At 53.6% G+C, this 27,224-nt stretch overlaps 2 protein-coding genes across 2 annotated transcripts in view; one reads left to right on the forward strand and one right to left on the reverse strand.

Annotated features, from left to right (window-relative positions):
* On the reverse strand, positions 1–26,950 carry LOC116151628 (mitogen-activated protein kinase kinase kinase kinase 1-like). The gene is given in 54 exon segments (XM_064484149.1): positions 1–172; positions 1,974–2,033; positions 2,694–2,760; positions 2,843–2,933; positions 3,132–3,193; positions 3,491–3,665; positions 4,206–4,309; positions 4,497–4,555; positions 4,652–4,761; positions 5,560–5,649; positions 5,731–5,807; positions 6,693–6,777; positions 7,147–7,200; positions 7,202–7,242; positions 7,338–7,494; positions 7,942–7,984; positions 9,552–9,596; positions 9,674–9,717; positions 9,791–9,849; positions 10,354–10,432; positions 10,660–10,776; positions 11,279–11,360; positions 11,593–11,655; positions 12,064–12,195; positions 12,735–12,807; positions 12,901–12,943; positions 13,109–13,156; positions 13,278–13,333; positions 14,704–14,890; positions 15,431–15,534; positions 15,722–15,780; positions 15,877–15,986; positions 16,785–16,874; positions 16,955–17,016; positions 17,019–17,030; positions 17,915–17,999; positions 18,384–18,425; positions 18,427–18,467; positions 18,563–18,719; positions 19,155–19,209; positions 20,773–20,817; positions 20,895–20,938; positions 21,012–21,070; positions 21,575–21,653; positions 21,881–21,997; positions 22,500–22,581; positions 22,815–22,877; positions 23,286–23,417; positions 23,957–24,029; positions 24,123–24,165; positions 24,331–24,378; positions 24,500–24,513; positions 24,516–24,554; positions 26,890–26,950. Coding segments are annotated over 54 exon segments (4,089 nt in total). The 3' UTR covers positions 1–102.
* Positions 1–27,224, forward strand: part of LOC116151323 (ryanodine receptor 1-like) — a 52,519-nt gene that overhangs the window by 23,695 nt on the left and 1,600 nt on the right.

Below are 27,224 nucleotides of genomic sequence, written 5' to 3' on the forward strand. Positions count from 1 at the left end.
TATTGGGAGACACAGGCATGTCATGACCACTATATTGTGTCCACTGGGGAGGGGAAGGGGTGCAGAGACTGATTCCAAACACCCACCCCCAACCCCAGGGACTCATTCCTGGATATAGAGGTTGCTGGGGGCAGTAGGATCATCTGCTGGGCGTGTCTCCACTACCACAGGCCTGGGGAAGGAAGAGAAAAATCATTTAGTCATTCATTTGTTCATTCATTCATTCATTCATTCATTCATTCATTCATACATTCACAAAAGAGACTACAGAGTGTGTGCCAGCACAATGCTGGGCTTCAGCAGCCTGTGAGCAGGCATGGCTCCTGCTCTCGGGGAGCTCATTCTGGAGCAGCAGCCCAACATGAATCAGTGAATGACGTGAGTGCAAAGCAGCGTGAGGCACACAGCCAGGAAACCTAGCCCAACGGGTCGGCCAACGTGCACCCCCAAGAATGGATGCTGGAGCCTGAAAGAGGTTCAGGTGGGAACTTGGTGAAAGGGCAGGGAAGAGTGTTCTGAGCAGAGACAACAGCCTGCACAAAGGCCTTGAGGTGGGAGGGGGCTTGACAGCAGAAGTCATGGTTGTGTGGGCTGTGGCCAGGATTGGGTGTTGAACAGGTGGAGGGTGACACAGTCAGATCTGGATTTTAAAAGACCCCTGTGCCATGACAAAAGTTCAAAGAGGTCCTTGAAGGGGCTCTCGATGGCTATAACTGGGAGAATTTGTGCCTCTAAATAATGATACTAATACATTACAACCCATAGAATAAAATGGAAACTATTGAGACTATGCTGGAAGAACACACCAGCACATGTATGCAAACATACATGGTGGAGAAGGGACAGCTCTTCCTTGCAGTAGAATGCTAACTAATACATGTAGAAGGAGTGATAAAAATAGAAAACCACCATTTAGTAACCATCCTAATAGTAGACTGAGGCAAAAATCATCAAAGGTAAAACTAGTGTGTGGAAGTCTGATGAGGAATAGCAAATTTACAAACATCTCAACAAATCATCAGAAAAGATACGTATTAATACAAAGGAAAAAAGTGTAAATTTCTAATGGGGAACTTGGCTGACTCCACTTTGTCCAAATAACCAAGGTAACGTTGCCTGTAATGGGAAAAACTGACATCTGCTTCCTGATCTGATACAGTGAGGAGGACACACCATCATTACTGTGGTGTTCCTGCCCAAAACGCCTAACCTGGAAACCTCAATCAAACTTGAGGGACGTTTGGTAAAACAAATATCCCATATGCTTCAAAGGTGTCAAGGTCATGAAATGCAAAGAAAAGTCTGAAGAATTTTTTCGGGTTCAAGAAAAAATAAACATGACTCCCAAATGCAACCCATTGTCCTAGGTCATGTCCTGGACCAGAAAAAAAAAAAAAAAGTATGATTTTTGGTTATAAAGAGCATCACTGGGACAACTGGTGAGACTTGAATGGGTGTGTGAAATAGAAGCCAGTGAGAGCTCAGTGTTAGTTCCTTGATTTTGACAGCTGTATTCTGGTTTGTAAGAGTATGTCCTTGCGTTGGTATAGGTCACATATATTGAACTATTTAGGGATAAATGGGCATCATGTCATCATGTCTATAATTCACATGCAAATAGAAAAAATACTAAACGTATATGAAAGAGAAGAAAAAAGCAAATGTGGTTAAAAAATAAAATATGAGGAATCTGGGTGAAGGGGATGCAGAATTTTTAGTTTTATTTTTGTAACTTCTCTGAGAGTCTAAAAGTCATGTCAAACTAAAAAGCTAAAATAAAAATACAAAATGAAAATTCCCCCTCAGCTGCTGTGTTGGGGATTGGACTATAGGGGGCAGAGATGCTAGCAGGGAGACCAAGTGAGAGAATGTTCAGGCCAAAGATCCAGGTGGCTGGGGACATGTCAGGATGCCCTCCCTCCATCAGAAGCCTCCCCCTTCCCAGTCCTCTGTCCCCTACCCGAAGCTCATACCTAGGGGAGCCAAGCAGACGGAAGGTGAGGGTGGGGCCTCTCAGCTCCTGCAGCAGCTGGGGGAAAAGTTGCATGTGTCAGTGTCTAGAAGACTCCTCCCCTCTCCCTCAAAGAGAGCAGGGAGGTAGTCTCTGAAATCCTCAGGTCCAGAAATAATCAGTCTTGCTAACAACACGTATCCGCTGTGTGACCTCAAGCAAGTGACTTAATCTCCCTGCACCTCAGATTACCAAACATTGACATCATAATACCTACCTGATAGGCGACCAAAAGGATTAAGTAAAATACAAAAGCATAAGGGCAATGTCTGACACATAGTGTTCTGTGAGCCAAGCACCATTTTTCATTCCATTTTCCAGAGGAGGAAAGTGAGGCACAAGAAGATTAGGTCATATGCCTAAGGTCATTGAGCTGGATTCCAACCCAGGCAGTCTGGTCCATGCTCTTAACCCACATATCTCTATAGTGATCCCATTTTATAGTTGGGAGACTGAGGCTCAGAGAGAAGCAAAGTCCATTACTCAAGGTCACACGGTGGCCCTGGATGAGCTCTGGACCTAAGAGAAACTGGGGTAGAGAAGGGAGACCTGTCTGAACTGAGACTGGAGGAAGCTACTCCAGGACTTCACACCCTGACTCAGTTCTCCCCATCCGTGTGATGAATGAGGTCTTTGAAGGAGGGACTGGGTTGTGGGTGCTGGGATGCAGGAGCTTCCCTTGTCTGAGCCTAGAGCCCACACCTGCACTCCATGCTTCCAGAAGGCTTGGAGCCGACCACCAACCAAGCCTGGGAGGAAATCAGTGCCTTTACCCTTGGGTTTAACTTAACCCTCCAACCAGGACCCGGGACCAACCGTCCTTGCACATACCTACGGCCTCCACTGCTTCAGTCATGTTGATCTCTGGAGTTCGAAGCCCCCAGACTGGGGCCCCCTCTGGGGTCACCAGCTTCAGAGACCCTAGAAGGAGATAGAGAGGGAGCTTTAAGAGCAGTAAGTGAGGCTTAGAAGGTTACTGAGGGACAAGACAATAAGTTCAGTGTGAAAAGCAAAGAAAGACGGGCAAGGACCGGAGTTAGCGTTTCTGACAGTTACATGATGTGGGGGTCGGAAATCCGAGATCTAGGAATAGTGAGGGAGAGCCAGAAGGGTCCTTAGCGTCCATCAACACCATCACCTTGTCTTCCTCGACTTGAGTCACTTGTACAGGTCCCTTGTGCTCTGCTTGAGAGGCGGAAGTGCAAGGACCAATTCCACCTCATTCCCCTAAACTCTGCTAGGCATCCTCTGTATCCCCAGGCAAGCAGGCTAAACCCCACCCATCACAGAGTTCCTCACACCCTCCTTCTCCCCCTCCCCGTCATCCATCTCACCAGTTATATATACCCAACGTTCTCCAGTCCCCTCTTAGTTCAGCCCGCTTCCCAGTTACGCTTCAGGCTAAGCACCGCCCAGCTACCCAGACCCAACGCCGCTAAACTGATAAGCCGCACCCCTCCCAGGACCTGTCCCACTCACCTGCGCTCATCTAGCCCCGCCAGCAGGAGAGCGCGCCGAAGCGCACGGCGTGGAAGAACACCGACTTCGCCGGCTGCCCGGGGCTCACGCCGATGCACACGGCGGGCAGCTCGGAGCCTGGCCCGGTCAGCAGTGAGAACACCGGTAGAGGCGTGGGTAGCGGGAAGAGCACCTGCTGCGGGCCGCTCGGGAAGGGGCGGACTCAGAGGAGGTTTGGGGCGGGGCCTGGGAGGGGCGGGGCCTTGGAAGAGAGTCGGCCTGGGGCTCCCGAAGGATTTCCGGAGCCCTCAGTCTTGGGAGGTGCCACCTAGAAACTTGAGGGGCTGAGGCTTCAGAAGGCTCAGAAGTTGAGGGGTGTGGTCTCAGAGTGGGCGTGGCTTCCACTAGGGGGCGTGCCGCCTTGGTGACAGAAAGGCCGGGCCCCCAGTGGGCGTGGCCTCCAAGGCACCAGTCTTAGAGGCTCCAAGAACCTGAATAGGGTCTCCTAAGAGACCTGGCGGGGCACAGGGCCTGAAGAAGAATTAGGCCCGGGGCGAAGGGCGGGGCTTAAAGAACCGGAGGGCCTCAGAAGGAGGAGCCTCCAGGAGAGCAGGCTCTTGGGGAGATTGGGAAGAGACCTCGGGTGGAAGCCCGACTTCAAAGAGCTCTCAGCAGAAGAGTGGAAGGCCCCCGCCACAGAACCTGACAAAGTCCCCAGTGCTTACAGGCCCCCTACCCGGAGAAGCAGGAACTTGTTCATGGGCTGCTGCCACTGAAGCAGGACCACGGATGTCTCCAATGCCCCACACAGGAACGGGCCCCCGGAGCTAGCGCCCTCCTCTGTGGAGGTGGGGAAGGATGGGTTAGGGTCAATCCTGTCTCCCCTGCCCCGCGCCCCCAAAGGCCACACATCTTTCCCCGGGCTCTGCACACCCTGCCTTAATTCTGCAACCCTCTTCAGTGGCTACAGTCCAAGTCATGCCCCTGGCCCCGCTCCCCTCTGAATATCCACGAGTTTCTCACTCACCCACACAGCACGCCTGGCAGCCTTTGGTATCCTGGATCTTAGTGGAGACCATGTCCTTCCTGCAGAACAAGGTAGGCCTGAGTGGGTGTGGGGGTGGGGGTTGGGGGCAGGAATCAGATGGTAGAGGGGTCTGTGGTTCCACTGGGGTCTCGTACCTTGCTAGGAGCCGTTGGGGACTGATGTGAGCAATGGGGCTTCCTGCTCTGACCTCTTTCCGTTCCAGCAGGCCCAGGATGCTATGAGAATACAGGTGGGGGGGTCTTTCCTGCAGGGTGTGTGTATTTAGGGGAAGCAGGAAGTTATAGGGCACTGCACACTCCCAGCTTTCCCCATCCCTTCCCTGGGCCCCATCCCTTTGAAATGCCCAAGCCTTTAAATCTCAAGCACCTGTATTTCTTGGCTTCTCACTTAACATATTTGAAATGCCCACGGGAGGCCAGGCAGTGTGATTGGCTCTGGTGAACAATGGTGCCTAAAATAAGTACGTTCCTAACCCTAGTGGTGCCTGTAGTCACGTGAGAAACTATGGACACTTAACCAGTCAGCTGAAGTTACACATATTACATAAGTTTAAGAAGAAACATACCTAGAGATTCTGTAAAAGTTTCTCATCCCGGATGTGATATTAATGAGCTCACAAATCCTATCTGGCTTGGTGTTTCCTCACAAATGAGAAATTCTTTTACACAAAGCGTTTGTAAAATAATGACACAAAATTTTAACCTACAGCTCGCTCACTCTAGTTTAGTAAAGTGTGGGATAAGGACTGTCATATGACCATCAAAGAAATGTGAAGACTAACTCATTGTAGGAATGACCTCAAAACTGACTTGAGAGGTGGCAGTATTGTGAGCCCCATTTTACAGATGGGGAAACAGAGGCTTGGGAAGCCAAAGTCTCTTGCCCCAATCCTAAATTGAAAACGTGGCTAGGATTTGAATTGTGGGCTCTGTGGAAGGGGATCCTAAGTGTTTTTTCAGCCGTGCCCAGCTAGCTCCCAGCCCCTGACCCTTGACTCCTTAAGTTCTGACCGCCCCACTCCAACCCATACCAACCAACCCACAGCCAGACCTGAGAGAGACATGAGGACATTGTTGATGGAGTACACCTGGGTAGTCCGGCTAGAAAGAGCTGCAGAGCATGGAGGAGACAGCTCCTGTAAGACCCCAGCACCTCCCAATTCCATCCTCCCACCCTTGGCTCCCTCCCACTCGCGGTGCTCCCTGGCCCTCACCATCTCCAGCGTGGCCTCCTGATCATTTCGGTTCAGAATGAAAATGCCTTCCTGAGCTCCCAGGAGTAAATGCTGGTCTTGAGGAACTGATATGAAGATGCTGGGACCTGCCTCATCATCGAGGACCTCCCAGGCCCCCTCATCTGACCCCAAACACGGGTACTCTGTTCCCAGCCCTGACCCTCAATTCTCTACTTGCCTCCAACACTGACATTTCCAGTCCCTGTTTTCCCAAATCTGAACTCAAACCCTGACCTGTTCCCTGGAGCCGGTCTCATTCTCCCCAGCCTCTGACCTCCCACGTTCTGCTGGTTCTTCCATCTCTGACCCACAAATCCTGACACTCTGTCTCCTCAATTCTGACCTCAACACTAAACATGCCTCCCATAACAGCCCTCTAAATTCTATCCCCCCTTCTCACCAGTCTGGTCCCTAAATTATACTCCGATCTCAACACTGATCCTCAAATTCAGATGCCCTGACGGATAGCTTTTCCTGTCCAGTGTGACAGAAAATAAATTCTAATACTGTTTCCTTAACATTTACCCTTCACTGACCTTGTCTCCACATCTTTGATCCCCAAATACTTTCCCTTTCGGCTACATTCAAATCCCTAAGTCTCCTGACCCCAATATGCTGATCTTAGCCTCTCTACCACTAACCTCCAACTGAGGTAAATGGGGTCCATCTGTCCCTAGGCTTGTACCCCAAACGCTGGCCTTTCTGCCTTATCTGACACGCCTGGCCTCCAAACTCTAATTTTTCTGGTTTTCACTCTCAAACTCATCTTCACTCTACCCATCTTTGATCCTTAAACCCCAACTGTCACCCCTAGCTCTGCCCCCGCCACTGCTCCTCAACTCCCCCCCCATTAAGACCCTCCCCTTGTCCCTGCATCTCCACCTCCATTAAGGACCCTCCCCATCCCCATCACATTCTCTGAGAGTCTCCTGAATGCTCACCTTTGGTGGAGGGGTGTGTCAAGGCCGCCGTGCTGTGGATCCAGAGAGGGCAGCCATTGAACAACTTTAGGAGAAGGGCACATCCCTGGGTGGGCCATAGGGGCAGGGCAGCAGCCCATCCAGCAGAAGAGAGGAGGGGACAGGAAGTTGCCGTGGTTAAGACTCTGGAGTGCCAAGGTTCAAGTCCTGCCTCTGCCTCCTCAAAGGTTTATGACCTTCGAAATCTACGTACCCCGCTGTGCCTCAGTTTCCCCCATTTTTAAATGGGGGACAATATCTATCTCTGTGCTATCTATCTCCATCTGTGAAGGTATACACCATGTAAAGATATGAGGTCAGTGTCTGGCACAGAGGAGTTGCTCAACAAATGTCACCTGTCATCATTATTAGTCTTCAGCCCCGCAACCCCAACCAGGCATCCCCAGCCCCGATCAGCACTGTGAGTCCTCAGCACAGCTGGCCTCACCTTTCTCTTCATCTTTTCCTCCTTGGGGGGCAACAGCGGGGGGGCTGGTCATGTTCCCGATGGCTGGGTTCCACAGTGAAGTTTCTGAGATGGGGTGGGGAAAATCAGCCCCCAAATCACCCCCCCGACCTGCCCTACCCCCACCTATGCCCACCTCCATCCCCAGACTGCCTTGTTACCTGAGTGAGCGGTTACGTGGGGGCTTCGGGTGGCTGGGGGAGGCACAAGTTGGGTGGTGCCAGGGGGAGGCACACTGGCACAGCGGACCACTACCCCTGGGCTCAGCTGCCCCTCATCCGCAGTCCCCCCAGGACCCTCGTCAGATGGAGAACGGATCTTGGTTTTTGGAAACAGAGAGGGAGGGTCGGGAAATACATGAGATGATCTCTGAGAGAGGGCACCCTGCAGTCTGCCTCTGCCAGATCTGATGCTGCATCATGGGTCTGACCCTCCCCACAATATCCGACCACCACTCCAGCCTTCCCCTCTAACTGCCCCCCGAACAACATCAACATACTCCGGCAACTAAAGGGTGAATGCTGGGTACAGCAGGAGTTTCCGAGGACCAGCTACTGATGAGTGTTCATCAGGCTAAATATTTTGAGTCCCACCCCTAGGTTCAGGGATGCCACTTCCACATCCCAGTGGGATCATCATCCTGGTCGTCCCAGACTTCAAGGGAACTAGTGTCCTAGACTCCAGCCCTGGAGAGCTTGGTATCCCACCATCTGTGGACCCTGGCCTCCTGGCCCCCAGCCCACCAGCTTTTGCCCAGAACCTTACCTTGGGGAGTAGAGGAGGAGGTATGTCTTCTGCGAGGGAGGGGCTGAAACACACAGATGGGTTAAGTGGGGGAGGAGGGTGTTGGGAGCAAGGACTCGGGTGGGTTAGGGCTGGAAGTCAGCTCAGGAGGGCCAGGATGTGACTCTGTCTGGGCTGGAGCTGAGGGTTAAAGGACTAATAACCATGACGATCTTAGTAACAGAAACACTTGGGTATCAGTGTTGACAGTGCATTAGGTCTCTGCATCATCACAGCCACCTAGTAACACAGGTCCTATGAGCTCCTGGGGGTCGGGTTCTCACTTGGTGCCGGGCACGCCGCATGGGAGCCTATTACAGATGAGATGTGTGGAATGGATCTCCCCCAGGCCTGGGTCTGAGGGAGATGGGGGCCTGGGTTGACTCCTGGGGTTGAGGTTGAGTTCTGGGACTGAGGGTCTGGAGGGGGCAGAGTTCCCAGGGGCTGAGGTTCAGTGTGAGTTTGGGTGAGAAGATGAAGAAAGATGAGGGCCAGGGGTTGAGGTTTATGGCTGCAGTTGAGGTCTGGGGGTTGGAGCAACATCTAGGAGGAGCTGGGGACTAGGATGTGGCAGGGGCTCCAGGGTTGAGTTGCGGTGAGGTTAGGGGTCAAGGGTTGGTGGGGAGGAACGTGGTGGCTGGTCTCTACCAAGAGAGATGTTGGGATTTCTTCCCTGCTGGTGATTGTTTCCGCAAGCAGTATGAGGACCAGCTTAGCTGAGACACCCACAGCTGGCCCTTCACTCCCACTTCAAATGCCTTATGCTTAGAGCAAGCCCCTTAGTCCCCAAATCCCTCCTCCCAAGGCCGCTGGGGGAGAGGTGACCATGTGCTGTAGAAATAATGTCTGTGCTGCATCCCTGACGTTGTAATGGATCGTTGAATTTGGCGGGGGGGTCAGTAGGCATCCAGGAATTCGGCCCTCCTCCCCTTGCCACAGAAAACCAAGATGAGAGCAGAGGCTAAAGTCACGTTTATTGGGAGACACAGGCATGTCATGACCACTATATTGTGTCCACTGGGGAGGGGAGGGGGTGCAGAGACTGATTCCTAACACCCACTCCGAACCCCAGGGACTCATTCCTGGATATAGAGGTTGCTGGGGGAAGTAGGATCATCTGCTGGGCGTGTCTCCACTACCACAGGCCTGGGGAAGGAAGAGAAAAATCTGTTTACTCATTCATTTGTTCATTCATTCATTTATTCATTCATTCATTAATACATACATTCACAAAGAGTCTACAGATGATGTGCCAGCACAATGCTCGGCTTCAGCAGTGCGAGAGCAGGCAGGGCTCCTGCTGTTGAGGAGCTCAGTCTGGAGCAGCAGCCCAACATGAATCAGTGAATGACGTGAGTGCTGGGTACTAGGATGTGGCAGGGGCTCTAGGGTTGAGTTGGAGTGAGGTTAGGGGTGAAGGGTTGGTGGGGAGGAGAGTGGGGGCTGGTCTGGGAGGGTCACGGTTAGGGTGAAGGTAGGTGTGGGTACTGAGTGTCCGGCCAGGGGTCACGGCTGAGTGGTGGAAGGAAAGCAGGGGCTGAGGTTGGGGTCATGGATGGTGGAGCTGGGTGGGGTCTGAGGCGATCTCTCACATGTCCACGTTGTCGTATTCATCTTCGGACTCTGACAGGTTCCTCCTGAGGAGGGACAGGCATGAGCCTCGGGCGGTCCCCACACATATCCCAGCCCCCCTCCCACGCTGAGGGTCCCTGACCTAGGAATGCTGTTCTTGAAGCCTCCAGGAGGTTGTAAGTGAGCCTGTGGAATAGGAAAGAGTCAGCAGTGGCCCAGGGGGAGGGGAGGGCTGCGGGGCAGTGGGGAGGCATCTCACCGTGTCAGCTGTGGGTCTGGACTACATGCCTCTGAGCTTCCTGAACTCCATGTGCCGCCATGGGGGTTGGGGTGGGGTGGTATGCAGGTGACACACAGTGAGCTGGGGACATGGATTTGGGAATAGAAAGAATAGAACTGGGGTGGGGGAGTGGTCTGCAGCCAGGATCTTAGGACTGGAGCTGTCCCTTCAGGGGAGGGATCTTGGTTTACAGGGGTCTCATTTTGGGGTCAAGATTTGTGATCAGGGAGATGGGGGCTCAACATGGTTATAGAGTGTTTGTTTTTAGATTCCACTTGGGTATCTGGGATCAGAACAAGGTTTCTGGGGTCTCTGGGAGTCCTGGTGGTTATAGGAAATCTTATGGGGTCCGCTTGCAGAGTGGAGAGGTAGGGGTCTCTAGAATCATTTTGTAGATGAGGTTCTCTGGGGACTCTTGTGGGATCAGATGGTAATGGGGGGCCTCTGAGGGTCTGTTTAGAAGCGAGGAGGGTCTCTGGGGTCCCTGGTAATCTGATGAGGGGGTTACAAGGGTCTCCAAAGCTTAAGGATTCTCTACTGATGACAGCAGTCCGCATCTGGGATCCCCACAGAGCTGGATCGATGGGTGGATCGGATCCACCGAGGGATGGCGGGGGGTAGCTGGGGAGAGCGGCAGCCGCGTCAGGCCCACCGGCCTCCAGCAGCCCAGTCTGGAGCCCTCGGCTCTCCCGTAACCTCTGTGCCCCCAGCTCTGTGCCAAGCCCCCCATGCTCCCTGGCTTTTCTCCTTCTAAGAGAGGCAACAAGGGGACACCCCAGGCAGGGGAGCAGCCTGAGCAAAGGTGGGGACCGTCCAGTGCTTTTGTCATCCAAGCAAGGCCCACTCACCTCAGGCTCCTCATCTTCAATCTCGCCAACAGCTGCCCCCTTCCCTGGGTTCCTCAGTTTGTCAAGAAGCTCTAGGATCAGGCCTCTGTTTAGCCCGGGCTGGGACACCAGTTGATGCTGGGGGTGGGAGGAGGAGGCGGTCAGCAGACAGAGGGCTGGGCTGCAGGGAGAGGGCTGGCACAGGGGCTTGAGAACCCATCGAAGGGAATCTGGCGGTGAAGGTGCCAATAGAGGAAGAAGGCGGGGAAGTCTGGGCAGCTGCCACCTGGGGGATTCTGAGGTGTCTGAAGGGATCAGACGAATTTAGAGAAGTTGGAGAATTCCAGAGGTGTCTCGGGTGTCCCCTGGAATTCCAGAGAACCCCCAGGAATGGGTCCTGAAGCCGTTGGCAACTTGTGAGGTTTTAGAACTCAGCATATCTTGGGGGAAAGGTCTGGGGTACAATTTGGAGGGTCTTGGAAGGCGGAGCCCTGGGGATTTCAGAGGGAGCAGGGACTTTGAAAGGGCCATAGGCGTTCTGTGGAATAAAATCATCAGTGTTCTAGGGAGCCGAGGGAGGCCCTGGGGGGTTCTCACAGGGGGTGAGTTTGGGAAGGCTGCTCAGGGAGGGGAGGTTTACACTGAGCATCTTGGTGGCGCCAGGTCGTTTCTTGGCGCTCTTGGTGAGGGTGACTTTGACGAAGATGTGGAAGGCAGCCGACCTTGGGAAGAAAAAGGCAAGTACTGGGGGAGGGTACAGTTCAAGTGTTAGAGCACATGCTTAGCATGCAGGAGGCCCAAGGTTCAACCCCCTCCTCTAAAAGTAAATAAATAAATAAATAAATAACCCCCCAAAAGGCAAGATCTGGGATGAGGGGACCAGAGATCCTCCCATCAGACCATCAGCCCTGACTCTGCCCTCTCTCCCCCCGACTTCCCATGACTCTCTCCTACCATTTGCCTTTTTCCTTTAGCCGAGGAGGCTGATAGCCACTATTGGTCATGAGGAAGAGAACTCTAGAAAGCAAGGACAGAACATGGGATTCAGACTTCCCAGTGGAGGTCAGATCTCACGATGTGAGGGACCCCTGATGGCACTGAGGTCAGTAGAGAGCAGTGAGGGACAGGAGGAGAATGAGGGGTAGGTTTTACGATGCATAGGACGCCACTTCCAGGGGATGCTGCTCATCATGTTCCAGAGTTCCAGAAGTTTCAGGGGAGCCTCTAGACAGGACTCCCTGCAGTGGGAGCTCCTGGTGTGGACTGGAGAAAATGCTTTCTGGGTTGAGGTTCTCGGGTTGGGCTCGAAGGGAGAGGGATCCCCTGTAGGGGGGTCTTGATGTGGGGAAGAATGCAGGGGGTGGTGTTCAGGGTCAGAGTCGAGTGGGATCTCTGGGACCAGGTGGACCTGCCACATCTGCCTACCTGAGAGGGTGAACGTCAAAGAGGGGTGGCTGTACCTCGGCTAATTCAATGGCTGTGATGCCCAGTGACCAGATGTCACACAGCTCGTTGTATCCCCCCTTCAGGGCCACGGCCGCCACTTCCGGAGCCATCCTAGGGGCAGAGACCCTCAGAGAGCCAGGGGTGACATGATGAAGGGGAGGGGAGACTCCTAGGTAGGGGGTGGGGGGAAAGGATAGAGACAGGGAGCGAGCCGGAGAATGGGACACAGAGAGAGTTGGATGCAGACACATAAAGAGGCAGAGAGACAGAAATAAAGACAGAGAGAGGTAAAGACAGAGAGTCAGAGATAGACTAGAAAACATAGACAGAGAGAGGCAAAGAGACAGGGAGAGCCACAGACTGAAACAGACAGAAAAGACAGCCATGGACAGATATGGAGAGACAGAGATCAGGATCGAAATCAACAGAAACACTGAGAAAAACACGTGGAGGGGAGACATGCCCAGAAAGCCCTAGGGAAATGGAAAACACAAGGGAGAGCCACAGAGTACACAGATCGCACAACAGAGAAAGGCAGAGGCAGGGCAAAAGCCAGGATGGAGATTCCCAGGAGATTCATGGTGGGGAAAGCCGCTGCCCACCACCACCAACCCCGCACCACCCCTGGCTGCCAGCCAGGCACCCCTCACCAGTAGGGTGTCCCAATGAAAGAGAGGTGTCGAGCCAGTGTGGCCCCGATCTGGGCCGATATACCAAAGTCAGCTGGAGGCAGAGGGAGAGACATACTGACCTAGGGTCCCTGTCCCCTCTGGCTCCCAGCCAGTCCCCCTCCCCATGCCCACCAGCCACACTCACCCAGTCTGACCTCCCCAGGGTCGTTGATGGGGATGTTGGCTCCCTGGGGAAGAGAGGGGGGATCAGAGGCTGTCAGAGACACCCCTCCCTACTGCCAGCCCAACTCTGCCTCTGCTCCCTGGTCTCACACCGCCTGAGCCCTCCAAATACCACTACCATCTCCCAGAGGCCCTCACCCACCAAGGCAACTCTTCTGCCCCCAGATCACCTTGATGTCCCGGTGTATCTCCTTCTGTGAGTGTAGATAGGTCAGTCCCTGGGGAGGAGGGTGGAGAGGGGTGCTGTGAGTGTTCTGGGGGTGTGAGCAGGGCCCTGCCCCCACCCAAACCCACCAAGCATCGCCTCCCCCCACCCAAACCCACCAAGCATCGCCTCACCTGGAGCACTTCCCTGCAGACATAGCTGATCTGGAGCTCTGACAGGGGGCCTGTGACTGCAAAGGTCACCCCGGCATGGTGTCAGATGGGGACCAGGAAACCTGGCCCCAGGAGCTCCTGGCTGCCACCCACACCAGGTACCACATGGGGAGGGGGTAACATGAGTGGACAAGGAATGGTCAGCAAAAGAGAGAGGCAGTGATACAGGGAACCAGAGGCCAGAGGGAGATAGATTCATTCAACCGACTACACATTTACTGTGTGCCAGGTGCCGTGGTAGGCAATGGGGACACAGCTGTGGACATAGAGACAGACATCCCCACCCTCGTGGAGAGAATATTCCAGTGGGGGATACGGACAGTAGACAAGAGAAATAGGAGAAAGAAACAGTATGTGAGATGTGAATAAATAGAAAAAACAAAAGCAAGAAAAAAAGGAAATATGTGTGGGAAGGGGTATGACATTTCATACTGGGTGATCAGCGAAGGCAACTCTGAGAAGGTGACGGGGTTGAGGATGGGAGCATTCCCACTCAGCGTGAACAAGATGAGCAAGTGCAAAGGCCCGGAGGTAGGAAAGTGCCTGGTGGGCCTGGAAAGTGGCAAAGTGGGTGGAGTGGAGAGAAGGTGGGTCAGCCTGGGGTGGTTGTGGGCGTCAGACTCGAGTGCAGTGATGCGAAATTTGGGCTTATTGTTGGAGGGAAATGGAAGGCTTGGGAGGGCTCTGAGCAGGTAGTGATGTGACTATGTTAAAATGAGGAAAGTCAGAGGGAGACAGAGACAGGGACAGAAAATCAGAAACAGATCCAAACTGAGGCAGACAAAGAACGAGCTGGGCAGAGACCAAGAAGTGGGAAAACAGACACATTGAGAAACAGAGATTCAGAGGGGACAATATAGACACAGACAGAGAGGGCACAGAGCAGGTCTGACAGCTGGTGATGTGAGTCACTTCCTCTCTGTGGGCCTCAGATTCCCCGCCTAGGACTTCCTAATGAAGTCCTTCCTTTCCTGAGCTTTGTGGAGACAGGGAGATGGTCAGAGACAGAGGTGCACATCAGAAATCCAGAAGTGCCCATCACCTTGTCTTCCTCGACCTGAGCCACTTGAACTGGTCCCTTGTGCTCTGCTTGAGAGGCGGAAGTGCAAGGACCAATTCCACCTCATTCCCCTAAACTCTGCTAGGCATCCTCTGTATCCCCAGGCAAGCAGGCTAAACCCCACCCATCACAGAGTTCCTCACACCCTCCTTCTCCCCCTCCCCGTCATCCATCTCACCAGTTATATATACCCAACGTTCGTTCTCCAGTCCCCTCTTAGTTCAGCCCGCTTCCCAGTTACGCTTCAGGCTAAGCACCGCCCAGCTACCCAGACCCAACGCCGCTAAACTGATAAGCCGCACCCCTCCCAGGACCTGTCCCACTCACCTGCACTCATCTCGCCCCGCCAGCAGGAGAGCGCGCAGGAGAGCGCGCCGAAGCGCACGGTGTGGAAGAACACCGACTTCGCCGGCTGCCCGGGGCTCACGCCGATGCACACGGCGGGCAGCACGGAGCCTGGCCCGGTCAGCAGTGAGAACACCTGCAGAGGCGTGGGTAGCGGGAAGAGCACCTGCTGCGGGCCGCTCGGGAAGGGGCGGACTCAGAGGAGGTTTGAGGCGGGGCCTGGGAGGGGCGGGGCCTTTGAAGAGAGTCGGCCTGGGGCTCCCGAATGATTTCCGGAGCCCTCAGTCTTGGGAGGTGCCACGTAGAAACTGGAGGGGCTGAGGCCTCAGAGGGCTTAGAAGTTGAGGGGTGTGGTCTCAGAGTGGGCGTGGCTTCCACTAGGGGGCGTGCCGCCTTGGTGACAGAAAGGCCGGGCCCCCAGTGGGCGTGGCCTCCAAGGCACCAGTCTTAGAGGCTCCAAGAACCTGAATAGGGTCTCCTAAGAGACCTGGCGGGGCACAGGGCCTGAAGAAGAATTAGGCCCGGGGCGAAGGGCGGGGCTTAAAGAACCGGAGGGCCTCAGAAGGAGGAGCCTCCAGGTGAGCGGGCTCTCGGGGTGATTGGGAAGAGACCTCGGGTGGAAGCCCGACTTCAAAGAGCTCTCAGCAGAAGAGTGGAAGGCCCCCGCCACAGAACCTGACAAAGTCCCCAGTGCTTACAGGCCCCCTACCCGGAGAAGCAGGAACTTGTTCATGGGCTGCTGCCACTGAAGCAGGACCACGGATGTCTCCAATGCCCCACACAGGAACGGGCCCCCGGAGCTAGCGCCCTCCTCTGTGGAGGTGGGGAAGGATGGGTTAGGGTCAATCCTGTCTCCCCTGCCCCGCGCCCCCAAAGGCCACACATCTTTCCCCGGGCTCTGCACACCCTGCCTTAATTCTGCAACCCTCTTCAGTGGCTACAGTCCAAGTCATGCCCCTGGCCCCGCTCCCCTCTGAATATCCACGAGTTTCTCACTCACCCACACAGCACGCCTGGCAGCCTTTGGTATCCTGGATCTTAGTGGAGACCATGTCCTTCCTGCAGAACAAGGTAGGCCTGAGTGGGTGTGGGGGTGGGGGTTGGGGGCAGGAATCAGATGGTAGAGGGGTCTGTGGTTCCACTGGGGTCTCGTACCTTGCTAGGAGCCGTTGGGGACTGATGTGAGCAATGGGGCTTCCTGCTCTGACCTCTTTCCGTTCCAGCAGGCCCAGGATGCTATGAGAATACAGGTGGGGGGGTCTTTCCTGCAGGGTGTGTGTATTTAGGGGAAGCAGGAAGTTATAGGGCACTGCACACTCCCAGCTTTCCCCATCCCTTCCCTGGGCCCCATCCCTTTGAAATGCCCAAGCCTTTAAATCTCAAGCACCTGTATTTCTTGGCTTCTCACTTAACATATTTGAAATGCCCACGGGAGGCCAGGCAGTGTGATTGGCTCTGGTGAACAATGGTGCCTAAAATAAGTACGTTCCTAACCCTAGTGGTGCCTGTAGTCACGTGAGAAACTATGGACACTTAACCAGTCAGCTGAAGTTACACATATTACATAAGTTTAAGAAGAAACATACCTAGAGATTCTGTAAAAGTTTCTCATCCCGGATGTGATATTAATGAGCTCACAAATCCTATCTGGCTTGGTGTTTCCTCACAAATGAGAAATTCTTTTACACAAAGCGTTTGTAAAATAATGACACAAAATTTTAACCTACAGCTCGCTCACTCTAGTTTAGTAAAGTGTGGGATAAGGACTGTCATATGACCATCAAAGAAATGTGAAGACTAACTCATTGTAGGAATGACCTCAAAACTGACTTGAGAGGTGGCAGTATTGTGAGCCCCATTTTACAGATGGGGAAACAGAGGCTTGGGAAGCCAAAGTCTCTTGCCCCAATCCTAAATTGAAAACGTGGCTAGGATTTGAATTGTGGGCTCTGTGGAAGGGGATCCTAAGTGTTTTTTCAGCCGTGCCCAGCTAGCTCCCAGCCCCTGACCCTTGACTCCTTAAGTTCTGACCGCCCCACTCCAACCCATACCAACCAACCCACAGCCAGACCTGAGAGAGACATGAGGACATTGTTGATGGAGTACACCTGGGTAGTCCGGCTAGAAAGAGCTGCAGAGCATGGAGGAGACAGCTCCTGTAAGACCCCAGCACCTCCCAATTCCATCCTCCCACCCTTGGCTCCCTCCCACTCGCGGTGCTCCTGGCCCTCACCATCTCCAGCGTGGCCTCCTGATCATTTCGGTTCAGAATGAAAATGCCTTCCTGAGCTCCAGGAGTAAATGCTGGTCTTGAGGAACTGATATGAAGATGCTGGGACCTGCCTCATCATCGAGGACCTCCCAGGCCCCCTCATCTGACCCCAAACACGGGTACTCTGTTCCCAGCCCTGACCCTCAATTCTCTACTTGCCTCCAACACTGACATTTCCAGTCCCTGTTTTCCCAAATCTGAACTCAAACCCTGACCTGTTCCCTGGAGCCGGTCTCATTCTCCCCAGCCTCTGACCTCCCACGTTCTGCTGGTTCTTCCATCTCTGACCCACAAATCCTGACACTCTGTCTCCTCAATTCTGACCTCAACACTAAACATGCCTCCCATAACAGCCCTCTAAATTCTATCCCCCCTTCTCACCAGTCTGGTCCCTAAATTATACTCCGATCTCAACACTGATCCTCAAATTCAGATGCCCTGACGGATAGCTTTTCCTGTCCAGTGTGACAGAAAATAAATTCTAATACTGTTTCCTTAACATTTACCCTTCACTGACCTTGTCTCCACATCTTTGATCCCCAAATACTTTCCCTTTCGGCTACATTCAAATCCCTAAGTCTCCTGACCCCAATATGCTGATCTTAGCCTCTCTACCACTAACCTCCAACTGAGGTAAATGGGGTCCATCTGTCCCTAGGCTTGTACCCCAAACGCTGGCCTTTCTGCCTTATCTGACACGCCTGGCCTCCAAACTCTAATTTTTCTGGTTTTCACTCTCAAACTCATCTTCACTCTACCCATCTTTGATCCTTAAACCCCAACTGTCACCCCTAGCTCTGCCCCCGCCACTGCTCCTCAACTCCCCCCCCATTAAGACCCTCCCTTGTCCCTGCATCTCCACCTCCATTAAGGACCCTCCCCATCCCCATCACATTCTCTGAGAGTCTCCTGAATGCTCACCTTTGGTGGAGGGGTGTGTCAAGGCCGCCGTGCTGTGGATCCAGAGAGGGCAGCCATTGAACAACTTTAGGAGAAGGGCACATCCCTGGGTGGGCCATAGGGGCAGGGCAGCAGCCCATCCAGCAGAAGAGAGGAGGGGACAGGAAGTTGCCGTGGTTAAGACTCTGGAGTGCCAAGGTTCAAGTCCTACGCAGCGCTCGACTGCAAAGGTTTATGACCTTCGAAATCTACGTACCCCGCTGTGCCTCAGTTTCCCCCATTTTTAAATGGGGGACAATATCTATCTCTGTGCTATCTATCTCCATCTGTGAAGGTATACACCATGTAAAGATATGAGGTCAGTGTCTGGCACAGAGGAGTTGCTCAACAAATGTCACCTGTCATCATTATTAGTCTTCAGCCCCGCAACCCCAACCAGGCATCCCCAGCCCCGATCAGCACTGTGAGTCCTCAGCACAGCTGGCCTCACCTTTCTCTTCATCTTTTCCTCCTTGGGGGGCAACAGCGGGGGGGCTGGTCATGTTCCCGATGGCTGGGTTCCACAGTGAAGTTTCTGAGATGGGGTGGGGAAAATCAGCCCCCAAATCACCCCCCCGACCTGCCCTACCCCCACCTATGCCCACCTCCATCCCCAGACTGCCTTGTTACCTGAGTGAGCGGTTACGTGGGGGCTTCGGGTGGCTGGGGGAGGCACAAGTTGGGTGGTGCCAGGGGGAGGCACACTGGCACAGCGGACCACTACCCCTGGGCTCAGCTGCCCCTCATCCGCAGTCCCCCCAGGACCCTCGTCAGATGGAGAACGGATCTTGGTTTTTGGAAACAGAGAGGGAGGGTCGGGAAATACATGAGATGATCTCTGAGAGAGGGCACCCTGCAGTCTGCCTCTGCCAGATCTGATGCTGCATCATGGGTCTGACCCTCCCCACAATATCCGACCACCACTCCAGCCTTCCCCTCTAACTGCCCCCCGAACAACATCAACATACTCCGGCAACTAAAGGGTGAATGCTGGGTACAGCAGGAGTTTCCGAGGACCAGCTACTGATGAGTGTTCATCAGGCTAAATATTTTGAGTCCCACCCCTAGGTTCAGGGATGCCACTTCCACATCCCAGTGGGATCATCATCCTGGTCGTCCCAGACTTCAAGGGAACTAGTGTCCTAGACTCCAGCCCTGGAGAGCTTGGTATCCCACCATCTGTGGACCCTGGCCTCCTGGCCCCCAGCCCACCAGCTTTTGCCCAGAACCTTACCTTGGGGAGTAGAGGAGGAGGTATGTCTTCTGCGAGGGAGGGGCTGAAACACACAGATGGGTTAAGTGGGGGAGGAGGGTGTTGGGAGCAAGGACTCGGGTGGGTTAGGGCTGGAAGTCAGCTCAGGAGGGCCAGGATGTGACTCTGTCTGGGCTGGAGCTGAGGGTTAAAGGACTAATAACCATGACGATCTTAGTAACAGAAACACTTGGGTATCAGTGTTGACAGTGCATTAGGTCTCTGCATCATCACAGCCACCTAGTAACACAGGTCCTATGAGCTCCTGGGGGTCGGGTTCTCACTTGGTGCCGGGCACGCCGCATGGGAGCCTATTACAGATGAGATGTGTGGAATGGATCTCCCCCAGGCCTGGGTCTGAGGGAGATGGGGGCCTGGGTTGACTCCTGGGGTTGAGGTTGAGTTCTGGGACTGAGGGTCTGGAGGGGGCAGAGTTCCCAGGGGCTGAGGTTCAGTGTGAGTTTGGGTGAGAAGATGAAGAAAGATGAGGGCCAGGGGTTGAGGTTTATGGCTGCAGTTGAGGTCTGGGGGTTGGAGCAACATCTAGGAGGAGCTGGGGACTAGGATGTGGCAGGGGCTCCAGGGTTGAGTTGCGGTGAGGTTAGGGGTCAAGGGTTGGTGGGGAGGAACGTGGTGGCTGGTCTCTACCAAGAGAGATGTTGGGATTTCTTCCCTGCTGGTGATTGTTTCCGCAAGCAGTATGAGGACCAGCTTAGCTGAGACACCCACAGCTGGCCCTTCACTCCCACTTCAAATGCCTTATGCTTAGAGCAAGCCCCTTAGTCCCCAAATCCCTCCTCCCAAGGCCGCTGGGGGAGAGGTGACCATGTGCTGTAGAAATAATGTCTGTGCTGCATCCCTGACGTTGTAATGGATCGTTGAATTTGGCGGGGGGGTCAGTAGGCATCCAGGAATTCGGCCCTCCTCCCCTTGCCACAGAAAACCAAGATGAGAGCAGAGGCTAAAGTCACGTTTATTGGGAGACACAGGCATGTCATGACCACTATATTGTGTCCACTGGGGAGGGGAGGGGGTGCAGAGACTGATTCCTAACACCCACTCCGAACCCCAGGGACTCATTCCTGGATATAGAGGTTGCTGGGGGAAGTAGGATCATCTGCTGGGCGTGTCTCCACTACCACAGGCCTGGGGAAGGAAGAGAAAAATCTGTTTACTCATTCATTTGTTCATTCATTCATTCATTCATTCATTAATACATACATTCACAAAGAGTCTACAGATGGTGTGCCAGCACAATGCTTGGCTTCAGCAGTGCGAGAGCAGGCAGGGCTCCTGCTGTTGAGGAGCTCAGTCTGGAGCAGCAGCCCAACATGAATCAGTGAATGACGTGAGTGCTGGGTACTAGGATGTGGCAGGGGCTCCAGGGTTGAGTTGGAGTGAGGTTAGGGGTGAAGGGTTGGTGGGGAGGAGAGTGGGGGCTGGTCTGGGAGGGTCAGGGTTAGGGTGAAGGTAGGTGTGGGTACTGAGTGTCCAGCCAGGGGTCACGGCTGAGTGGTGGAAGGAAAGCAGGGGCTAAGGTTGGGGTCATGGTTGGTGGGGCTGGGTGGGGTCTGAGGCGATCTCTCACATGTCCACGTTGTCGTATTCATCTTCGGACTCTGACAGGTTCCTCCTGAGGAGGGACAGGCATGAGCCTCGGGCGGTCCCCACACATATCCCAGCCCCCCTCCCACGCTGAGGGTCCCTGACCTAGGAATGCTGCTCTTGAAGCCTCCAGGGGGTTGTAAGCGAGCCTGTTTAATAGGAAAGAGTCAGCAGTGGCCCAGGGGGAGGGGAGGGTGGTGGGGCAGTGGGGAGGCGTCTCACCATGTCAGCTGTGGGTGTGGACTACATGCCTCTGAGCTTCCTGAACTCCATGTGCCGCCATGGGGGTTGGGGTGGGGTGGTATACAGGTGACACACAGTGAGCTGGAGACATGGATTTGGGAATAGAAAGAATAGAACTGGGGTGGGGGAGTGGTCTGCAGCCAGGATCTTAGGACTGGAGCTGTCCCTTCAGGGGAGGGATCTTGGTATACAGGGGACTAATTTTGCGGTCAAGAATTGTGATCAGGAAGATGGGGGCTCAACATGGTTATAGAGTGTTTGTTTTCAGATTACACTTGGGTATCTGGGATCATAACAAGGTTTCTGGGGTCTCTGGGAGTCCTGGTGGTTATAGGAAATCTTATGGGGTCCGTGTGCAGAGCGGAGGGGTAGGGGTCTCTAGAATCATATTGTAGATTAGGTTCTCTGGGGCCTCTTGTGGGATCAGATGGTAATGGGGGGCCTCTGAGGGTCTTTTTAGAAGCGAGGAGGGTCTCTGGAGTCTCTGGCAATCTGATGAGGGGGTTACAATGGTCTCCAAAACTTAAGGATTCTCTACTGACGACAGCAGTCCGCATCTGGGATCCCCACAGAGCTGGATCGATGGGTAAATCGGAACCGCCAAGGGATGGCAGGGGGTAGCTGAGCAGAGCGGCAGCCGCATCAGGCCCACCGGCCTCCAGCAGCCCAGTCTGGAGCCCTCGGCTCTCCCGTAACCTCTGTGCCCCCAGCTCTGTGCCAAGCCCCCCATGCTCCCTGGCTTTTCTCCTTCTAAGAGAGGCAACAAGGGGACACCCCAGGCAGGGGAGCAGCCTGAGCAAAGGTGGGGACCGTCCAGTGCTTTTGTCATCCAAGCAAGGCCCACTCACCTCAGGCTCCTCATCTTCAATCTCGCCAACAGCTGCCCCCTTCCCTGGGTTCCTCAGTTTGTCAAGAAGCTCTAGGATCAGGCCTCTGTTTAGCCCGGGCTGGGACACCAGTTGATGCTGGGGGTGGGAGGAGGAGGCGGTCAGCAGACAGAGGGCTGGGCTGCAGGGAGAGGGCTGGCACAGGGGCTTGAGAACCCATCGAAGGGAATCTGGCGGTGAAGGTGCCAATAGAGGAAGAAGGCGGGGAAGTCTGGGCAGCTGCCACCTGGGGGATTCTGAGGTGTCTGAAGGGATCAGACGAATTTAGAGAAGTTGGAGAATTCCAGAGGTGTCTCGGGTGTCCCCTGGAATTCCAGAGAACCCCCAGGAATGGGTCCTGAAGCCGTTGGCAACTTGTGAGGTTTTAGAACTCAGCATATCTTGGGGGAAAGGTCTGGGGTACAATTTGGAGGGTCTTGGAAGGCGGAGCCCTGGGGATTTCAGAGGGAGCAGGGACTTTGAAAGGGCCATAGGCGTTCTGTGGAATAAAATCATCAGTGTTCTAGGGAGCCGAGGGAGGCCCTGGGGGGTTCTCACAGGGGGTGAGTTTGGGAAGGCTGCTCAGGGAGGGGAGGTTTACACTGAGCATCTTGGTGGTGCCAGGTCGTTTCTTGGCGCTCTTGGTGAGGTTGGCTTTGACGAAGGTGTGGAAGGCAGCCGACCTTGGGAAGAAAAAGGCAAGTACTGGGGGAGGGTACAGTTCAAGTGTTAGAGCTCATGCTTAGCATGCAGGTGGCCCTAGGTTCAACCCCCTCCTCTAAAAGTAAATAAATAAATAAATAAATAACCCCCCCCAAAAGGCAAGTTCTGGGATGAGGGGACCAGAGATCCTCCCATCAAACCATCAGCCCTGACTCTGCCCTCTCTCCCCCGCCTTCCCATGACTCTCTCTTACCATTTGCCTTTTTCCTTTAGCCGAGGAGGCTGATAGCCACTCTTGGTCATGAGGAAGAGAACTCTAGAAAACAAGGACAGAACATGGGATTCAGACTTCCCAGTGGAGGTCAGATCTCACGATGTGAGGGACCCCTGATGGCACTGAGGTCAGTAGAGAGCACTGAGGAACAGGAGGAGAATGAGGGGTAGGTTTTACGATGCATAGGACGCCACTTCCAGGGGATGCTGCTCATCATGTTACAGAGTTCCAGCAGTCTCTGGGGAGCCTCAAGACAGGACTCCCTGCATTGGGGGCTCCTGGTGTTGACTGGAGAAAATGCTTTCTGGGTTGAGGTTCTCGGGTTGGGCTCGAAGGGAGAGGGATCCCCTGTAGGGGGGTCTTGATGTGGGGAAGCAGGTGGGGGGTGTTGTTCAGGGTCAGATTCGAGTGGGATCTCTGGGACCAGTTGGACCTGCCACTTCTGCCTACCTGAGTTTGTGAACGTCAAAGAGGTGTGGCTGCAGCTCGGCTAATTCAATGGCTGTGATGCCCAGTGACCAGATGTCACACAGCTCGTTGTATCCCCCCTTCAGGGCCAAGGCCGCCACTTCCGGAGCTATCCTAGGGGCAGAGACCCTCAGAGAGCCAGGGGTGACATGATGAATGGGAGGGGAGACTCCTAGGTAGGGGGTGGGGGGACAGGAGAGAGACAGGGTGCGAGCTGGAGAATGGGACACAGAGAGAGTTGGATGCAGACACATAAAGAGGTAGAGAGACAGAAATAAAGACGGAGAGAGGTAAAGACAGAGAGTCAGAGATAGACTAGAAAACATAGACAGAGAGAGGCAAAGAGACAGGGAGAGCCACAGATTGAAACAGATAGAAAAGACAGCCACGGATAGATATGGAGAGACAGAGATCAGGATCAAAATCAACAGAAACACTGAGAAAAACACGTGGAGGGGAGACATGCACAGAAAGACCTAGGGAAATATAAAACTCAAGGGAGAGCCACAGATTACACAGATCGCTCAACAGAGAAAGGCAGAGGCAGGGCTAAAGCCAGGATGAAGATTTCCAGGAGATTCATGGTGGGGAAAGCCGCTGCCCACCACCACCAACCCCGCACCACCCCTGGCTGCCAGCCAGGCACCCCTCACCAGTAGGGTGTCCCAATGATAGAGAGGTGTCGAGCCAGTGTGGCCCTAATCTGGGCCGATATACCTAAGTCAGCTGGAGGCAGAGGGAGAGACATACTGACCTAGGGTCTCTGTCCCCTCTGGCTCCCAGCCAGTCCCCCTCCCCACGCCCACCAGCCACACTCACCCAGTCTGACCTCCCCAGGGTCGTTGATGGGGATGTTGGCTCCCTGGGGAAGAGAGGGGGGATCAGAGGCTGTCAGAGACACCCCTCCCTACTGCCAGCCCAACTCTGCCTCTGCTTCCTGGTCACACACCGCCTGAGCCCTCCAAATACCACTACCATCTCCCAGAGGCCCTCACCCACCAAGGCTACTCTTCTGCCCCCAGATCACCTTGATGTCCCGGTGTATCTTCTCCTGTGAATGTAGATAGGCCAGTCCCTGGGGAGGAGGGTGGAGAGGGGGGCTGTGAGTGTTCTGGGGGTGTGAGCAGGGCCCTGCCCCCACCCAAACCCACCAAGCATCGCCTCCCCCCACAAAAACCCACCAAGCATCGCCTCACCTGGAGCACTTCCCGCAGACATAGCTGATCTGGAGCTCTGACAGGGGGCCTGTGACTGCAAAGTTCACCCCGGCATGGTGTCAGATGGGGACCAGGGAACCTGGCCCCAGGAGCCCCTGGCTGCCACCCACACCAGGTACCACATGGGGATGGGGTAACATGAGTGGACAAGGAATTGTCAGCAAAAGAGAGAGGCAGTGATACAGGGAACCAGAGGCCAGAGGGAGATAGATTCATTCAACCGACTACACATTTACTGTGTGCCAGGTGCCGTGGTAGGCAATGGGGACACAGCTGTGGACATAGTGACAGAGATCCCCACCCTCGTGGAGAGAATATTCCAGTGGGGGATACGGATAGTAGACAAGAGAAATAGGAGAAAAAAACAGTATGTGAGATGCGAATAAATAGAAAAAACTAAAGCAAGAAAAGACAACAGGTAATATGTGTGGGAAGGGGTATGACATTTCATACTGGGTGTCAGCAAAGTCAACTCTGAGAAGGTGACGGTGTTGAGGATGGGAGCATTCCCACTCAGCGTGAACAAGATGTGCAAGTGCAAAGGCCCAGAGGTAGGAAATTGCCTGGTGGGATTTGAAAGTGGCAAAGTGTGTGGAGTGGTGAGAAGGTGGGTCAGCCTTGGGTGTTTGTGTGCATCAGACTCGTGGGCTGTGATGCGAAATTTGGGCTTATTGTTGGAGGGAAATGGAAGGCTTGATAGGGCTCTGAGCAGGAGCTGATGTGACTTTGTTAAAATGAGGAAAGGCAGAGAAAGACAGAGACAGGGACAGAAAATCAGAAACAGATCCAAACTGAGGCAGAGGAAGAAAGAGCAGGACAGAGACCAAGAATTGTGAAACCAGACACATTGAGAAAGAGAGATTCAGATGGGACAGTATAGAACCAGGCAGAGAGGGCACAGAGCAGGTCTGACAGCTGGTGATATGAGTCACTTCCTCTCTTTGGGCCTCAGTTTCCCCGCCTAGTGCTTCCTAATGAAGTCCTTCCTTTCCTGACCTTTGTGGAGACAGGGAGATTGTCAGAGACAGAGGTGCACATCAGAAATCCCGAAGTGATCAGAGACCCACCCCGCCCCCACTCTCAAATTCTCCAAGAGAGCGAAAAGCAGGCTGAGAGAATCAGAAATGCCTTCACTCCTTAAATGAACATGTGGGCATGAAATGACAATGAGCCAGAAATGCAGAAATACTCAAATTTTTGAGTAGACTTTGGAGACAAAAGCAGACACAGAGGAAGATTGGGCGGGGAAAGGAGGAGGTGTCAAGGGGCTTAGGAATTGTGAATACCTTGTAAGCTTATCATGAGGGTTCAATGTGCTGATACTTGTGAGGTACTTTGAACAGTGCTCAATAAACGTTAGCCACTGTTGTCGTATTATTTGAGATTTTAAAGCTGTTATTATTGGAAAGGTGCTCAGGCACAGTGCCTGAATTACAAACTACATGTTTTGGGGTTTAGCTACACAGCTTCCCTATGCTCTTTTGTCCTCACCTGTAAAATGAGTGTATAATAACAGTGCTTATATCCTAGGGTGGCTTTTAGGACGTAGTGATGCTCCCTGATCATCTAAGACTTAATAGTTGTAGAACACTGCCTGGTAGGGATTAAGGATTCCATAGAGGTGAGCTATTGTCATCATTATCTGTAATTAAAAGTTTCACCCAAAGAATGCCATGCAGGTTTCATTTTTTTCTCTTCTAGTCTGCTAGAGATGATCATAACCAAATTGAGTTTCTCCTATTAGAGGCATGGGCCACATTTAAATGAATTGTCCCAGGGCTTTATCTCAGAAGATGGCCTGTAATCAGGCACCGTGCTCTTGGAACCTATCCAGTTCCTCAGCCTGACATTTGAGCCCCACCACCCAGACCTGGACTTGCCAATCAGCCTTGTTCCCTCCAGTCACTGGTCTTAGCCCTTACCTAAGACAACTATGTTCTCCCACTTCCCAGGGACACAAAAAGGACAGTGTAAAATCTTTCCCACATGCCAGGCAGACCATGTTCCTCTCTCTTCTTAGAACTTCCTCTTGGTTCCCCAGTGCCTTCAGCATGGCTTATGAATAGCCAGGGAATAGCTAGCCTGGCCTGAGTCTAACCACAGTCCTTCTTGCTTTTTGCTCTCTGGCTGCCTGGTGCCCCTCAGTTCCCCTAAGATCATGTATTTTCTCCCAACCCAAGCCCTTTGCATCTGACGGTCTCTCTGCCCCACCTCCACCTCAGACCCTGAGTACAAATACCCCTTCCCTTGATGCCTCACCTTTCAAATTAAGTGCTGCCTCCTACAGGAAGTCCTCCTTGACCATCGGCTGGACCTCATTCCTCTTGCTGTTCTTGCTCACGGGAGCTCTACTTTCCAGCTTCACTGACCCTCTTTCACTTCCTCACAGGAACGAGATGTCTTCTTTCCTCCCCAGTGGTGTCGTTGCATGTGTGGTTTTCCCTGCCTAGAACACTCTCTTCCACCTAACATTTCCTTCAAGTTCCAGTTCACACATGTCCCTGCTTCTAGGAAGCCTTGCCTGATCACCCAGGCTTTGTGAGGCTTTCAGAGCTTCAGCGCTTCCTGTACTCCCCCATCTCGCCCCCGATTACACTGTGCTTTCCCCGTCCCCGACATCAGCCCTCTGCCTGAGCTGTTCCTATCACAACCCTGATCATCTCTGGGCTGTCACTGTCTGATGCCATGTGAGGGCGGAGCCCAG

This window comes from Camelus dromedarius, unplaced genomic scaffold, assembly GCF_036321535.1.
Source record: "Camelus dromedarius isolate mCamDro1 unplaced genomic scaffold, mCamDro1.pat HAP1_SCAFFOLD_48, whole genome shotgun sequence".
NCBI lineage: Eukaryota > Metazoa > Chordata > Mammalia > Artiodactyla > Camelidae > Camelus > Camelus dromedarius.